Source organism: Hyla sarda, chromosome 3, assembly GCF_029499605.1.
Source record: "Hyla sarda isolate aHylSar1 chromosome 3, aHylSar1.hap1, whole genome shotgun sequence".
NCBI lineage: Eukaryota > Metazoa > Chordata > Amphibia > Anura > Hylidae > Hyla > Hyla sarda.
Window position 1 is genome coordinate 84,044,055 of NC_079191.1, and position 18,133 is coordinate 84,062,187.

At 44.4% G+C, this 18,133-nt stretch overlaps 1 protein-coding gene across 3 annotated transcripts in view; it reads right to left on the reverse strand.

Annotated features, from left to right (window-relative positions):
* RASA2 (RAS p21 protein activator 2) overlaps positions 1 to 18,133 on the reverse strand; it is a 132,409-nt gene that overhangs the window by 7,038 nt on the left and 107,238 nt on the right. For all 3 annotated transcript variants that reach the window (XM_056564468.1, XM_056564469.1, XM_056564470.1), the window contains 7 exons: positions 15,299 to 15,385; positions 15,142 to 15,219; positions 14,821 to 14,894; positions 14,472 to 14,578; positions 8,967 to 9,049; positions 8,617 to 8,825; positions 7,885 to 7,988 (listed from right to left, as the gene is read on the reverse strand). In XM_056564468.1, coding sequence (XP_056420443.1) covers positions 7,885 to 7,988; positions 8,617 to 8,825; positions 8,967 to 9,049; positions 14,472 to 14,578; positions 14,821 to 14,894; positions 15,142 to 15,219; positions 15,299 to 15,385 — 742 coding nt within the window. The remainder of the gene's footprint in view (positions 1 to 7,884; positions 7,989 to 8,616; positions 8,826 to 8,966; positions 9,050 to 14,471; positions 14,579 to 14,820; positions 14,895 to 15,141; positions 15,220 to 15,298; positions 15,386 to 18,133) is intronic.

Genomic DNA, 18,133 nt, shown 5'->3' on the forward strand with positions numbered 1-18,133 from the left:
TCTGCAATGCTATACTATACTGCCCTGAAGCCACATAAGAGCACTGTTAGTCAGAAAGTACATCCACATCAAAATAAACAGATCACAGTCTTCTAAGGAAAACATAATGCATTCTTTATAAAGAAAAACATAATGCATTCACCGCAATTAGAATTTAATACTCGTGCCGTCAATTCAAATCGCTAAACTAAAAAATAAATACTATTAAAAATAAAATTGCATAGCAGTATACACATATATTAAAAATAGCAGTATTATATGTAGTTACCTGCATTCAGACAAATGGTAGATTGTTAAATATATATGTACTAGCTGCCCGGTTTTTCCTTCCTAATCTTTGTTGGGGAGGAAAAACAAAGGAGGAAGCTTTTGACTTCATATCCCGTCCTCATATATTGTCATATCCCCCTCTGTTACCCCTGTTACTCTGTCACACAGGATGCGTGGCACCTGGATAGCAGCCACGAACGTGGCAGACTTTTTCTAGCTGTAAATTTAACTGTAAAGGGTTTTTATGGATACAAAGGCAATATGGAAAAAAATAAATAAAACAGGTATATCACCGTCCAGAGAGCCAAGGCCCAGTAACAATCAGAAATGACACGCTATGGAACATTAAAGGGGTTATCCAGGAAAAAAACTTATTTTTATACATCAACTGGCTCCAGAAAGTTAAACAGATTTGCAAATTACTTCTAAAACTGGGCGGTTCCCGAGACACGTGTCATCAGAGAACACTTAGACAAAAGAGAACAACCTTAACTTCAGAAGCTCATAAGTACTGAAAGGATTAAGATTTTTAAATAGAAGTAATTTAAAAATATGTTTAACTTTCTGGAGCCTGTGTCCAGGAGTGGACACAAAGACATTAACAGTGAGTCAAACAGGCCAGGAGGGCCACAAGGGGAGGGGGACAAGGACGGGATAAAGGGAGAACACAGACCGACAATCACAGAACCAAAAGGGGCAGAGAAGGGAAAAGAAGAAAAATAAAAGAAGAGAGGGAAAAGGGTAGAAGAATCAAGGAGGCCGACAATCAGAAAAACGGTCACAGGGTTCCCATATAGAGAGGAATGAGGGAATAGAGTCATGTGAGCAGATTTCCTGAATACGGCTTAACAGGTCAGTTTCAGAGGGAGGGTCCTCTTCCAACATTTGGCTATTAGGGTCTTAGCAGCCAAAGCAACGTGCATGAAGAGTTTAAAAGGCTTTGTAAACACAGTAGGGTGAGAACGATTAAGAAGGAAGTGAAGGGGGTTCAAGAGGAACAGAAACACCTAGGGCTTCAGTAATTATGCGATGCACCATTCTCCAATAATCCAGTATAAGAGGACAAGACAAGAAGATGATATGAAATATCGTTCCCAACCCCACCACACCACACAACGCCAGCATTGAGGGGGGAATATTAGGGTTAAGCTTGTGCAATAGTTCTGGAGTGTGGTACCAACCCATAATCATTTTATATTGAGTTTCCTTATATGCAGTACAAATGTAAGCTTTGGATGCCCTCTCCCAAATAATACGCCATTGAGGTAGGGAGATGGTTGTACCCAACACCACTTCCCAGCGACCCATGTAGCAGTGCAATGGAGGATCATCGTCGGGGGATGGGGGTGGTGGTTGTGGAGGGAGTAGATATTTGAGAGAAGACCCCTCGCCTGAGGTCCACCACGGCACAACCGCTTAAAGCCCATAGGCTGAGAGGCCACTGTAGAACAAGCGTAGAAGACATAAAATGCCTCATTTGTAGGTAGTGAAAACGTACAGATGAGGGGAGATCCCAACGGGGGAGACCAGTTGTTCGAAGAAAGACTAATGGGGAAATCAGAATGATAAACAGAAAGACCGCAGAGGGGAAGTAGAAGAAGACAGTTTAAATTTTGCAGAGCAATACCCCAACACATATTTAGAGAAAGTCATAGGACAGACGAAGAAAGAAAAAATGAGAGAGAGAAAGAGAAAGACCGAAAGAGACAAAGACCGAAAGAGACAAAGACCGAAAGAGACAAAGACCGAAAGAGACAAAGACCGAAAGAGACAAAGACACAAAGAGAGAGAGAAAGAGAGAGAGACTGAGACTATGGGGAGACTATGACTCCTCCCGTCCCATATGAAACGAAAAATAGCTGACTGAAAAGAACGAAGGGCGGAAAGAGGCACCCCGGATTGGTAACGTTTAAAAAAAAAAATAAAGCAATTTCGGGAGGATAATTTTTTTAACCGCCGCAATACTGCCAAAAAAGGAGATATATTGAGACCTCAACTTCTCCAAAGTGCCCTAAGTTCACGGAAAAGGGGAGGAAGTTCGTAGAATAAAGGGAGGTGTAGTGGGAAGTAATATAAACCCCCATATACCGTACTTAATTACAGAGGAGGACCATTTAAAAGAATAGTTAGAGGCTTAGGAGAGAGGACAGAGATGTAGGAAGGTTCAGGGGGAAGTGCCTTCATTTTAGAAAGATTCACTTTATAGCCAGAGACCACACCATAAGCATGGAGAGTTTTGTAGAGGTTAGGAAGTGTAAGCAGAGGGCCAGAAAACGTGAGAAGTACATCATCAGCAAATAAGCAGATCTTAAATTCCCTATCATGGAGAGAGATGCCAGTGATGTCTGAGTCCCCCCCTGATCATGGTGGCCAAAGGTTCAATGCATAAAGCAACAACCCTGACTTGTACCATTAGATAGAGGGAAAGTTGGAGAAGGAGAGTGAGGAAGTTTGAGCAAAGCAGTAGGGGACGAGTAAAGACCCCGCAATGCAGTTAGAAAATTACCCGTGATGCCAAATTTCTGGAGGGTAGCAAAAAAGGAACGGCCACCCCAGCCTATCAAAAGCTTTTTCGGCATCCAAACTAAGAATCAGTGTCTGTTCAGACCTCGGATTCATCAAGTCGACAAGACCCACCACTCTTCTAGTATTCTCACCACCCTGACGGCAAGTAAACCCGTCTGGACCGGGGGAGCGACCAGCTGGAAGGGATTTAAGGACCTCCAGGAGTTCCTCTCCAGTGATAGGAGCGTTTAGAATCTCACAGTCATCCCCCAACAAAGTAAGTAAGCCATATCAAGAGAGGTAGAATTTAATAGCAGCAGCATGCTCCACCGGGTCATACGGAAGCTGAGAGGGATGTGGCAGATTCTTTAAGGGTGGCCAGAGGTGAAGGGAACAGGCAGACCGCTGCCAGGTTTAAGGGGTTTATCCACCACAAGGCAATTTAAGTACGTACCTGGAAGACAGTAATGGACATGCTTAGGAAGGATCTGTTCTTCTCTTGGGGCTAAATGGCTATGTTGTGAGTCCACCATAACACTGTGGATAGCTTTTTATGAACTGGTATTTTCCTGTTTGAATTTTGTTCTTTTGCCTACAAATCCCATAATTCCATTTTCCTCCCTCCCACACATCAGCCACCCCACCCATTGAAACATAAATGAGCTGCATCCATTCAAAAAGACCTGTGGTTTTCAATCAGGGTGCCTACAGCTGTTGCATTAGTTGTAGATGGATCCCTCCACCCATTGAAGCAGACAGGCTTCCGGTCATCAGATGACTAGTGATGTGAGGTCTCGGCCACATTGCAACCTTGGAAAAATCTGAGACAACAGTCATTTTGTATGCTGTTAAAAATAAATATTGGGGTGAAAATCACAGAATAATTGTGAGAAAACCGTCACACACAGGTACAGACACTATATTATGAACTACACTAACTTTACAGCCCCTGTAGCAGAGTCAAATAAAAAAGAATTCCTGGAATACCCCTTTAATGTTACTCCCCGAGAGAGGTTAAGGGCAGCGTGGAAAAAAACGCTGATTACTGTCCCCACTGAACTTCTGGCAAAACCACAGCGAAAATGGCCCACAGGAGAAAGGGAAAGCGGCGAAAAACCTGAACAAGGTTACTCAGAAACTGGAGCAAGAAGCACCTAGTGCTGACTTTAGGTCCGCAGCTTATGTGCGCATAATGGTACAATGCACAGGGGCATGTGGCACAATATTCGGAGCAAAAACCTAGCATTCCAACCTGTGGGATGCGCTAAACCTGCAGAAACTGCCCTATCAATCTTAAGGTGACGGAAGCAGGTTTAGGAATCGGCCCCGTTCGCCAAAATCCATCTAATATAAGGTCCCCGGATAGGAGACGTATCAGATGAGAAACAGAAGAACAGATACTACACGTGATCCTTCTCAAAAAGCCAGCTTAGGAGAGTACTCCAGTGAAAAACACCCGCAGACTGCCCTACAGATAGGGGCACGGAGAAAGCCATACGACTACAGAAAGGCTGCAGGAACAACTTTTGCCCACCAGAGGGGGACCAAGCACAAGAATAGAAACAGAAGAGCTGTGTATGAAACAGCCACACGTAGCCAGACATAGTTTTTTTTTTTTACTTTCACTTTGCAGAGCAGATCGCTGGCATAGAACACCCCCCCCCGGGGATTCCGGAGATGGCCTAATAAAGTAAGGAGGAGGCCGGGCTAATAAAAGGAGTGGGGAAAAAGACAGACAGGGCCGGGACTAGAGTGAGAGGCCGATTCCTCTGTCACCCGGCAGCACGAACAGAGATGCTGGCCGATTCAAGGACCTGGTCGGGGGGCTGGTAGCTTGACTTGGCCGGCTCCTCCCCCGCTGGGGAATCGTCCTGCCACGTGAGACCCTGCCCCCCTGGCCATAGCAACGAGCGGCAAGTGGGCTGGTGGCACCCCCACTGGGGAAGTGGTCGGCCGAGTGGGACCAGAGACCTGCAGCCCCGGAAGACTGACACTGGGGCAGCAAGGAGAATAAAACGTGGCCAGGTCACCAGGCCTGGCAGTAAAACATGTGCGGCAAGGGGGGACATTTAGTGGGGGGGAACCCATTATTCCTGTAACCGGCGGAGGGAATGTGGGGGTTCAGCCAACCGGGTTGTCCCTTCCAGCATGGCGCCGGAGGCCATGAGGGGTCTGGCCCAGCACAGCCACGTGTAATGGCGGCTGAGGAGCTGGGCACTAAAAACAAGGGGGACCCCTGCTGAACATTAGGAAGGGAGAGGAGAGGGGAGGGGGGTTATAGTACACACTCCTCATACTCACCCTGAAGTCTTCAGTCAGCTAAATGCCGTGCTGCATCACGCCAAGCTGCCATAGCAAGGCGGGCAGGGGCAAGTGGGGGTCCTGGACCCAGGGTACTGCCACCAGGCGCTGGCCGTTGGAGAGAAGGGGTTGACGGCCCATACTCTTATGCACCTTGCCCCTGTGTCGCATGCTGGCGATCAGGTAGTGCCATGCTCCTGTCGCCCAACCTAGAAAAATAAAGTAAAAAAAATTCTAGCTAGGCATCCCTAGCTAGAAAATAATAAAAAAAAAGAGAAAAGACCAGGTCTGGAGAGAGGTTCAGACCTGTGTCTGCCTCCTACTGACACTAAACTAAAACTGATTAGCTCTGTGCCTGTGGGTGGGTATATCCTGTTGGGAGGAGCAGACTTTTTTTTGCCTAGTATCAATATTTTTGACATGCAGTGTAGTTTGGGTTTATTCTTTGGTGCTATGCACCACTCACATGTTTGATGTTGTAGGTTTGAGTGGAGGACTACTGAACAAGAGAAGTATCTGGAGACTACACAACTGAACTTCACCACTAAGCCGATGGTAGCATAAAGCACAATAAAATGATCCTACAACAAACAGGGACTATGTGACTTGTCCTCCAATGAAACCTACAACATCAAACTGGTGAGTGGTGCATAGAACCAAAAGAATAATCCCAGACTACGCTGGAACATTGTTGACACCGTAAAAAAGAAAAAATAAATAACTATACTCTAAGTGGTTTTTGTATTTTTGTAAAAATCTCATCTGAAAGACATCAGATATTATTTTTGTTACTACCTCTTGCTATTTTTTGCAACATCTGGCTAGATTTATCAACTCTCACCATAACAGTGCTACAATATTATGGACTATTAACATTCTTACAAAGAGTATTTTTTTTACTGTGATACATATATTTCCCAAACTACCATTTGTCTGAATGCAGGTAATGCCATATAATATAACTTTAAAAAATATATATATATGTATATTGCTAGGCTATTTTATTTTATTGGGATGACTAGCGATGCGGGGAGGAGGGTGGTGACATCACGGTCAGACATATCTCCTATCCTTTGGATAGGGAAAAAATATGTCTAGGGGCGGAGTACCCCTTTAACCTCTTAAGGACCCAGGACGTATGAGTACGTCCTGGGTCCCGGTCCTGCGATATAACGCGGGGTCACACGGTGACCCCACATCATATCGCGGCGGGCCCGGCGTCATAGTGAAGCCGGGACCCGTGTCTAATAGCGCGCGGCACTGATCGCGGTGCCGCGCGCTATTAACCCTTTAGCCACGCGCTCAAAGCTGAGCCACGCGGCTAAAAGTGAAAGTAAAAAGTGCCGGTTAGCTCAGGGAGCTGTTCGGGATCGCCGCAGTATAATCGCAGCATCCCGAACAGCTGTAGCACAGGAGGAAGGTCTCTTACCTTCCTTCCTGCAGTCCGATCGCCGATTGAATGCTTCAAGCCTGAGATCCAGGCTTGAGCATTCAATCGCCGAAAACACTGATTGATTCATCTCCATAGGAATGGATCAATCAGTGTTAAAGATCAGTTAATGCAATGTTATAACCCCCTATAGGAGCTATAATATTGCATTAAAAAAGTGTAAAAAAATCATTAACCCTTTCAATTATCCCTTCCCCTAATAAAAGTTTGAATCACCCGGCATTTCCAAGAATAAAAAAAAACACAGTGTAAATAAAAATAAACATATGTGGTATCGCCACATGCGGAAATGTCCGATTATAAAAATATACCGCTTTTTAAACCGCACGTTCAATGGCATACGCGCAAAAAAAATTCCCAAGTCCAAAATAGCGCATTTTTGATCACTTATTATACCTTTTGAATAAAAAGTGATCAAAAAGTCTGATCAGAACAAAAATGGTACAGCTAAAAACTTCAAATCACGGCGCAAAAAAATTAGCCCTCATAGCGCCCTGAACACAGAAAAATAAAAGTTATAGGGGTCAGAAGATGACCATTTTAAACGTATAAATTTTCCTGCATGTATTCATGATTTTTTTATGAAGGGATACAAAATCAAACCTATACAAGTAGGGTATCATTTTAACCGTACGGACCTACAGAATAAAGATATGGTATCATTTTTGCCGAAAAATGTACTGCGTAAAAACGGAAGCCCCCCAAAACGTACAAAATAGTGTTTTTTCATCAAGCACATTGATTTTTTTTCCCGTTTCACTGTAGATTTTTGGGTAAAATGACTAATGTCATTACAAAGTAGAATTAGTGACGCAAAAAATAAGCCATCATATAGAATTTTCGGCGAAAATTTTAAAGAGTTATGATTTTTTAAAGTTAAGGAGGAAAAATTGAAAATGAAAAAATGGAAAAAGCCCGGGTCCTTAAGGGGTTAAATATTACGTTTTAATTGCGGTGAACATATTCAATTTTGCTACATACATTTTTTTCCCCATATAACTTCTAGAACTGTGATCTGTTTATTTTGGTGCACATTTTTATTCCTTGAGGCATTAGAATTCAAGTAGTAACCTCACTTACTGGGTGGTAAAGTGAGCTGAACCCTACTCTCTCTTTCCAAGTTCATCCACATACCAGGGACTGGAAAAGAGGTGAACAGCACTACTTTATAGGCTCTGTATCCTGTCCTAACTGTTCATGTGTCTAATAATAATAGTTAACATATGAAAAGAAGAACATGGTTGTACGCTGTATACAGCTAGCCAACATCACATCAGCTATGCATTTCTTGGAGACCAGGACAAGTACAAGAGAATTAGCCATGTTGGAAGCAAAAGTTACTTTTCAGGACCCATTACCTTCCATTTTCTGCAGCTTTGTCATGTTGGTGTTAAACAGAGAATAGATCTTTTCACATTCACGATCTCCATCTATATCTAGCACCACGTCAGCTGGAACACCTCTGTAAAGTGAAGACACAAGAGGAATTAAGCTCATGACACAATGTACCAGCACAGAACACTCTGATTCACAGCTGCCGAGACAATAATTCAAGTGTAATGAATGTGATAGAAGCCAAAAGCTTTCACATTGTCCCTTCCAAGTTGATTGCTCTCCAGATAAAGTTGTGGAAAGTATAACAATGGGCAACTGAAAGGATGTGAAGCAAATAAGGAATTTATGTGATATTGGATTGCTAGAGTCCGCCGAAGGGTCAAAAACAAGTCAATAAAATGTAAACAACAAAAAGCATACTGCTTTTATATGTAGATATGGTGTGCCAATCAACACCTTTTTTTAGGACTACCTATCAAGTATATTTCATAAATAATTTTAGAGAGAGAGAGAGAGAGAGAGAGAGAGAGAGAGAGAGAGAGAGAGAGAGAGAGAGAGAGAGAGAGAGAGAGAGAGAGAGAGAGAGAGAGAGAGAGAGAGAGAGAGATATATATATATATATATATATATATATATATATATATATAGAATATTTCTATATATAGACTAGAGGATTAAAGCTTACAGTACTTATATAAGATTCCATAAAACACCATAGTTACTCAAATTAAGGGCAAGCAACCTTCAATACTTACACAGTACAGGGGCAGCAGCCTTCAGTACTCTCAGAAGATGCCTTGCAGCAGAGCCAGATCCCATTTATAAATGCAGAAGGGTGATATTTGCTGAGTCTTCTATGATTTCGTCTGCTCACTCTGCTCAACACCTCTATCCATTCGCTGGCCTCAACACAATTGCTGGCATGGATGTACAGGGGCTTTTCACCATATATCACCTGGAACATCTGTAACGAAAACACATGTTACATAGAAACAGAAGCAGACCACAATATCCATATTTTTATCTATTAGATTTCCCCTGCTGCAAATTATGCAGAAAAGCATTGGTTAGAACTAATAGGCGTTAAGGAGATCAAATGGCTTACATTATTCTTATTGAAGGCACTTTCATCCAGCTTCTCAACGGCCAGGATATTTTTTATAGGGATGCGGAAAACTGGATCCTTATCTGAGAAAGAAACATGATAATGATGTTAGAAAGACATCATTTTGAACTGCTTGCAAGATTTAACATTAAAGGGGTATTTTAGGGAAAAAAAATAAGTTTTCAAATCAATGTGACAGAAAGTAACAGATTAGCAAATTACTTCTGTTTAAAATCTAAAGCCTTCCAGTACTTATCAGCTGCTGTATGCTCCAGAGGAAGTTGTGTAGTTTTATCAAGTCAGACAGTGCTCTCTACTGCCACATCTGCCTGTGTCAGGAATTGTCCAGAGCAGGCGAGGTTAGCCATGGGGATTTGGCTCATGCTCTGGACAATTCCTTTACAGACCGAGGTGGCAGAAGGAACCACCATGTATGACCAGAAAGATTACATAACTTCCTCCAGGGCATACAGCAGCTGATGAGGCTTGAGATTTTTAAATAGAAGAAATTTGCAAACCCATATAACTTTGCCACCAGTTGAATTAGAGCGTTTTGTTTTAACTCTGTCCACTGTGCAGTCAAAAAGTAGATTTTTTTATGCTTACCGTAAAATATCTCTTTCTCTGAGGATCCATTGGGGGACACAGAACCATGGGTATATGCTTTCCCCTAGGAGGTGCTGACACTAGGCATACAAAAAAAGTTGGCCCCTCCTGGTAGGATATACCCCGCCTACAGACCCTGAGCTAATCAGTTTAGTCCCAAAGCAGTAGGAGGCAACCGACAGAAAAAGAAACCAGCAGGAGTTCGCGGGAACCAAAACAAAAAAGGAAACCGAGCCACCCTTTGGACAAAAACCAAAACGAAACCTGTGCACAAACCATGGGTGGGCGCTGTGTCCCCCAATGGATCCTCCGAGAAAGAGATTTTACGGTAAGCATAAAAAATCTACTTTTCTTGGTCGGGCAGACAGAGGACTGAGCCACTGCTGCCTGCAACACCTTGCGGCCCAAACTGGCATCAGCAGACTCAAAACTGTGCACTTGATAGAATTTGGTGAAAGTGTGCAAGGATGACCAGGTGGCCACCTTACAGACTTGCAGGGCTGAAGCCCTATTGCAGAGAGCCCAAGAAGCCCAAACGGGACATGTGGAATGAGCCGTTACTCAAAAAGGTGGGACCTTCCCTTTGCGGTGGTACGATTCAGAAATGGCAGAGCGGATCCACTGCAAAATGGTCGCCTTGGAAGCCGGAAGACCCTTGCGACTACCCTCAAGAATCACAAAGAAGGAGTCACCCTGACAAAAAAGAGAAGGTGACCGAAAGATAGATCCGGACAGCCAGAACAACGTCCAGGCTATGTAGGGAACGCTCCTTAGCGTTGGAAGGGGATGGACAAAAGGAAGAGGAACAATCTCTTCATTCACATGAAAAGGGGAAACCACTTTGGGTAAAAAAGAAGGTGGGCGAAAAACCACCTTGTCCTGATGAAGGACCAAAAGAGGGGAACAACAGGAAAAAGACGCCAACTCAGAGACCCTCCGAATGGAAGTGATCGCAACGAGAAAGGCGACCTTCCACGAAAGGATGTGAAGAGAGGCATCCCGAAGGGGTCGAACGGAGCCTCCCTCAAGGCCCCAAGTACCAGGTTTCTGTCCCACGGAGGAGTGGGGGGATCTGAAAAGTGGCACCTTATGGGCCACACCTTGCAGAAAGGTGCAGACATGAGAATCAGAAGCCAACTGCAATTGAAACCAAATAGGAAGAGCAGACACTTGACCCTTAAGAGAGCTGAGGGTCAAATGCTGAGCCAACCCTGATTGGAGAAAAGCAAGAAGGTGCGGAAAAGAAAACACGACTGTGGAAAAGGACTGCGACTTGCACCACCGGAAATAAGCTTTCCAAGTGGGGTGATAAATCCTGGTGGATGAGAGCTTCCGTGCTCGAAGCTTGGTGCGAATCGCCCTGGAGGAAAACCCCTGTGGTTTCAACCGCCATGCCGTCAAATGCAGCGACAGTAAACTGGGGTGGCAAAGAGGACCTTGAGTGAGCAGATCGGGGTGACGTGGAAGGCGCAGAGGTAAGTAATCGACTAGCTGAATTACGTTGGCGTACCACGCGCCCTTGGGCCAATCTGGAGCCACCAGAATGGCAGGAAGGCCCTCCACCTTGAGCTTCCTCAGAACCCTGGGCAGAAGAGAAAGGGGCGGAAAGAGATAAGGGAGACAGAAGGACGACCACGGAATGACCAGAGCGTCCACCAAAGCCAGAGATCGCAGATCTGTGCAAACACCTCCAGATGGAGAGACCACTCCACCGGATCCACCGAAGAGCAGCTGAGAAAGTCCGCTTTCCAGTTGTCCACACCTGCAATGTGGAGCGAAGAGAGAGCAGGAACTCGAGCCTCGGCCCAGATCAGAATTCTGGAGACCTCCTCCTTCGCCTTGGCGATTAATGTACGCGACCGCAGTCACGTTGTCCAACTGAACACAGACCGGCCGATCCTGAAGGAGACTCTCCCAGTGGATGAGGCAAAGAAAGATGGCCTGGCGCTCCAGAAGATTGATGGAAAGGCAGGTTTCCTGAGGGGACCAGCGGCCCTGGACCATCCGGTCCTGAAACACACCTCCCCATCGGTCGTGATGATCTGCCAATGGAGGGGGAGGAAGGACCTCCCCAGAAGAAGAAGGGGTGAATGGAGCCACCAAAGAAGGGACCGCAGAACAGCCGAAGGCAAAAGGATCCGCTGATCCAAGGAAAACTGAGACTTGTCCCACCTGGCCAGTTGGAGGGGGCAACAATGAAACTGGGCGAAGGGGACTGCTTCCATGGCAGCCACCATCTGGCCCAGGACCTCCATGCAGAAGCAAATTGTCTAAAGGAAGGCGAACTCGAGCTACTGCGGTGTCGAAAAGGAGATCCAAAAATATCAGAGACTGGGAAGGGGTCAGATGAGACTTCTCCCAGTTGATCACCCAGCCGAAAGAGGACAGGGTCTGAAGCGTGATCTGAAGACTCCAGGTTTTGGGACCGGGACAGGGCCTTGATTAAAAGGTCATCCAGGTAGGGGAGAACTGAGATCCCCCGGCTCAGCAGAATGGCGATCACTGCTGCCATGACCTTGGTGAAGACCCTGGGAGCCATAGCCAAGCCAAAAGGGAGCGCCACAAATTGAAAGTGGCCCGCCAGGACAGCGAAGCAAAGAAAACGCTGATGGGCCAGTAAAATAGGGATGTGGAGATAGGCGTCACGGATGTCCACCGACGAAAGAAACTCGCCCTGGACCATGGAGGCCACCACGGATCGGAGAGACTCCATTCAAAAGTGACGGAGATGGTGATTGAGTAGCTTGAGGTTCAGAATGGGGCGGACAGAGCCCTCCTTCTTGGGAACAAAGAAGAGGTTCGAGTAGAACCCTGAAAAGCGCTCCCCTGGTGAAACTTGCATTATCACTCCCTGAGAGAGGAGTGTACGCAAAGAGACCTGAAAGGCCGCTGCCAAAGAAGGGGAACGCGGAGGGCGGGATCAGAAGAAATGGTTCTTGTGGATGGAAGTGAATTCTATCTGATAACTCCCTGAAATTACGTCTTCTTGGAGTCCTGGACCTGAGCCAGCCAAATGTCCTGGAAGAGAGACAGGCAACCTCCCACCCGAGAAGAAGACGCGGGTGGGGGCGCCCCTTCAGGAAGAGGAAGGCTCACGGGTCCCGGACTTGTCAGAGAAACTGCCTGAGCAGTTGTCCGACTTCCAGGAAGGACGTGCCTTGAAAGAGACTGGGTGTGAGCATGCATGGGAGGGCGACCAGATGTAAATGGCTGAAAGGAAGTAGCTTTCCGATGGTAGTCTGAGCGACTAGGCTTGTTCTGCGCAGCAGAGAACTCTTACCTCCCGTAGCTTCGGAGATAATTTCGGAGAAGGGTAACTCTGTTAGTGACCTCTTCGAAGAAGCATCAACATCCCACGCCTTCAGCCACATGGAGCAAAGAATGGCAACCAAGTTACCCGAAGCAAAAGCGGCGCAGCGAGCGGACTCTAAGACCGCTGAGCAGAGAAAGTCACCGGCTTGAGAGAGCTGACGAGCCATGTCAGCCAATTCCTCCCTGGGAGCACCCGAAAAGCATACCCTGGCAAAGCTGGGAAGCCCAAACGGAAACCACCATGGCCACCCAAGCAGAAGCAAAGGTGGGAAGCAATGAGGACCCTGTCGCTTCAAAAGCGGATTTCGACAAATTCTCCATCTTCTTGTTCGCAGGATCCTTAAGAGATGCTGCGTCTGCAAGTGGCAGAGTAGCGGACTTGGACAGGCGGGAGACCGGAAGATCAACTGTAGGTGGCACTGTCCACTTGGAAACTAGGTCCTGAGGAAAGGGAAACGGAAAGAGAGACTACCACGGTTGTGCTCTAGAAAAGAGCCAGAGGTAATAACCTTAAAGCGCTTGTGAGCGCGGTGGAATAGGGGGTCAGGGGATACGGAGCACAATTCCCTGGGCGAATCCCGCTCCAAGGCAGAAGACACTGATTTGGAGACCCTAGCCAATTCAGAAATAGACTGTGTAAGGGAAGATACCCACTCTGGAGGAGGGATGGGGGGACAGGTAGCGCCATGCTCCTGAAAACAGATAGCGCCATGCTCCCCACCTGAAAACAGAAAATAAAAGGGATAAAAGAACCTAACACAGGCCCTAGATTTAAAACAAAAAAGAAGACCACGTCTGTAGAGCTCCAGACCTGTGTCTCCTATGACACTAAGCTAAAACTGATTAGCTCAGGGTCTGTAGGCGGGGTGTATCCTGCCAGGAGAGGCCAACTTTTTTTGTAAACCTAGTGTCAACGCATATACCCACGGTTCTGTGTCCCCCAATGGGGGACATGTTATCTTTACCCTGCAGACCAGTAAAATTAAAGTGATATCCAATTTATATAGTTTGTTATAGTGTACTTTTAAAGTAGTTTTTTTACATACCGAGCTGTTAAGCGCAAAATCTTTGCAAGGCAATTTGAAGTTATCATTGGTAACATTAATTGGGGGTGACTTTTTGATAGTTTTTCCATACCCCCCCCCCCCCCCCCCGCCCCGCCCCGCCCAAAAGAACGCAAGTCTGCCATTTGGGTAGGATCAGAAATGGCAAAAAAAAAAAAAAAGTGTTTCATTTATTATTATTATTTTTTTTTTTTTTTTTAAGTAACCCTAGTGGGAACTCCAACATAATAGATCTACCATGGCAGTCACGGAGGCCATTGAAAGGCGCCTATCTGATATGGCAACTGTTTGTCACCCTGCAATTACTTTGTGGGGTAGCCAACTGGAGCTTTGAGCGTATAGGTATCTGTAAAATAACTATCTATCTAGGAGCCAGCAGCCGTTCCTCAGTTATTTGCAATAGGCACTTACCTGAGAAAGTGCAAATTTTTGGCCAGAAATGAGTTGTAGTAAATGTAATGAATTAGTGTATGACTGTTAATAATGTATCACTTCTCAGCTGTGCAGTATACAAAAAGCATACCTTTCTGCCTGTGGTAGGCAAACTCACGACTTGTTAGTGAAAACCATCTCTTATTAAAATTCTTCTTTCCAATGCGAGTGCGACCCTGGGCTCGCTTGTACATCTCTCTAAAGTAGAAGAGGATACATAGAAACAATAATTTTAATAGATACATATCGAGTGAATGGGGTAACGCTACAGTATTTTATAGACTGCTTCTACAAATACTACATCGATGCAAGGGCAAAGGCGAGTAAACATTGAAGAGATTGCAGCACTCCCCAACAATCTATTATTGATACGTGAAGGACAGACCATCAATTTTTACAGGAAGGATAACCTATTTAATGCACAAAATTGTAATGCTTACCCTTCTTTCAGAATGACCGATTCACTCATTCCACTTGGTTCTTTACTTTCAGTGGATGAAATTTCCTCTAAAAACTGCGACAGGAATAGACATTAACAGTAGGAAGAGATGAATTAGTTTAACCCTGCAACTTAGCTTTCCTGCAATAGACGTTAACTAATTTAACAAAACCAGATTGGCTTATCCTTAATTCATCCACCTCTATAATGTCAATCTAGCCAACCAAAATGGGAATTCCCTAGCTTTAGTCCAATTTCTTGTGTTCATTTAAGCAGAGTAAAAAACATACATAAAATGAAAATCACATTGCCATCCGCTAACCTTTTTAACATCTGCTGAGTAGGTTTCTTCCTCGAACATTTTGTAGAATTCGCACATGAACGGTTCCTTGAAGCTGGACTGTGGAGAGGAGCGGATATGGTTTAATGTTGCAGGACTCAGGATATAAATGAAAGTCAATACATTTTTAAAAACTTACAGTTTTATTTTTCGACAAGCTGCCAACACTTCCAAGAGTCTGAATGGTTTTTGAGATGAGTGTTAACACACGAGAGGTCTGTGCGTCCTGGGCAAGGGAAACAGATTAAGGGACAGCTAAAATACTCAGGTTTAATTTAAAAAAAAAAGTTGTCCACATGCCAGTAATTTCCATACAAAAGCTTATTTAGTAGGGTCATATAATGTCCTCCTGTGCTTTTCACACAAGTCCAGCCCTATGTGGGACCTAAGATATCCAACTGCTATAATCCTGTGTAACTGCCAGACAGTACCATAAAGATAAAAAATAAATAAAAATATGTGGGAGGAGGGGGTGTTATCATAATCGATGTTGGTCATGTTCTCTCTTGGGGGGTGTGTGTATGTGTATTATAAATATATACATACATACACACACACAATTACTCCTCCCCCATGTAGTTGACCCATTTAAATATTCTGCAGCCGCTGGTATCCTCCAACATGACCCTTTCAATTGGGCGCTGTTCAGACAATTATGGCAAATATGCACCACACACCTGGTGTGAAAAGGGCCTTTAGGATGCATTTTCAAGTGTACACCACTATCAGATTACCCTATACTCCGCTACTGAAAGATCATGCATGTGTAGATTAACTTATACAGAGCAGGATTGCACAGGGGGATTTTTTTTTTGAGAGAGGCCCCGCATCAGTATTGTGCACAACCAGCTCAAAGCATCACATGGGGAATTAACCCCTAAAGGACGCAGCCCATTTTCACCTCTAGGACGAAGCCCTTTTTTGCTAATCTGACCACTGTCACTTTAAACATTAATAACTCTGGAATGCTTTTAGTTATCATTCTGATTCCGAGAATGTTTTTTCGTGACATATTCTACTTTAACATAGTGGTACATTTTTGTGGTAACTTGCATCCTTTGTTGGTGAAAAATCCCCAAATTTGATAAAAAAAATTTTTTTTTGAATTTTTCGAAATTTGAAGCTCTCTGCTTGTAAGGAAAATGGATATTCCAAATAATTTTTTTTTGGACTCACATATACAATAAGTCTACTTTATGATTGCATCATAAAATTGACGAGTTTTTACTTTTGGAAGACACCAGAGGGCTTCAAAGTTCAGCAGCAATTTTCCAATTTTTCACAAAATTTTCAAACTCACAATTTTTCAGGGACCAGTTCAGGTTTGAAGTGGATTTGAAGGGTCTTCATATTAGAAATACCCCATAAATGACCCCATTATAAAAACTGCACCCCCCAAAGTATTCAAAATGACATTCAGTCAGCCTTTTAACCCTTTTGGTGTTTCACAGGAAAAGCAGCAAAGTGAAGGAAAAAATTCAAAATCTTCATTTTTTTTACACTCGCATGTTCTTGTAGACCCAATTTTTGAATTTTTATAAGGGGTAAAAGGAGAAAATGTATACTTGTATGCGTAACCCAATTTCTCTCGAGTAAGCACATACCTCATATGTCTATGTAAATTGTTCGGCGGGCGCAGTAGAGGGCTCAGAGGTGAAGGAGCGACAAGAGGTTTTTGGAGAGTACGTTTTTTCTGAAATGGTTTTTGGGGGGCATGTCGCATTTAGGAAGCCCCTATGGTGCCAGAACAGCAAAAAAAAAAAAAAAAAAAAAAAACACATGACATACCATTTTGGAAACTAGACCCCTTGAGGAACATAACAAGGAATAAATTGAGCCTTAATACCCCACAGGTGTTTCACGACTTTTGCATATGTAAAAAAAAATATATTTTTTTCACTAAAATGTTGGTTTTCCCCCCAAATTTCACATTTTTTTAAAGGGTTAATAGCAGAAAAGACCCCCCAAAATTAGTAACCCCATCTCTTCTGAGTATGGAAGTACCCCATAAGTGGACCTGAAATGCACTGCGGACAAACTACAATGCTCAGAAGAGAAGGCGTCAGATTTGGCTTTTTGAGAGCAAATTTTGTTCGGGGGGCATGTCGCATTTAGGAAGCCCCTATGGTGCCAGGACAGCAACAAAAAAAAAACCCACATGGCATACCATTCTGGAAACTATAGACCCCTCACAGAATGTAATGAGGGGTACAGTGAGCATTTACCCCCCACTGGTGTCTGACAAATCTTTGGAACAGTGGGCTGTGCAAAATTTTTCATTTTCACGGACCACTGTTCCAAAGATCCGTCAGACACCTGTGGGGTGTAAATTCTCACTGCGCCCCTTATTACATTCTGTGAGGGGTGTAGTTTCCAAAATGGGGTCACATGTGGGTGTGTTTTTTTTGTGCGTTTGTCAGAACTGCTGTAACAATCAGCCAACCCTGTGCAAATCACCTCAAATGTACATGGCGCACTCTCCCTTCTGGGCCTTGTTGTGCGCCCCCAGAGCACTTTGCGACCACATATGGGGTATCTCCGTATTCGGGAGAAATTGCCTTACAAATTTTCCCTTTTGTGAAAATGAAAAGTATAGGGCAACACCAGCATGATAGTGTAAAAATGTTTATTTTTTTTACACTATCATGCTGGTGTAGACCCCAACTGTTCCTTTACCCTGGGGTAAAAGGAGAAAAAGCCCCCCAAAATTTGTTAGGCAATTTTTCCCGAGTACCGCGATACCCCATATGTGACTGAATTAGGGACTTGCATAGGGGTAGTCTATGCCAGTGATTCCCAAACAGGGTGCCTCCAGCTGTTGTAAAACTCCCAGCATGCTTGGACAGTCAACGTGTGTATATGTAGTGTTTTACTCTTTATTTTATGTTAGTGTAGTGTAGTGTTTTTAGGTTACATTCACACTGGAGGCAGATTACACTGAGTCTCCCGCTAGGAGTTTGAGCTGCGGTGGAAA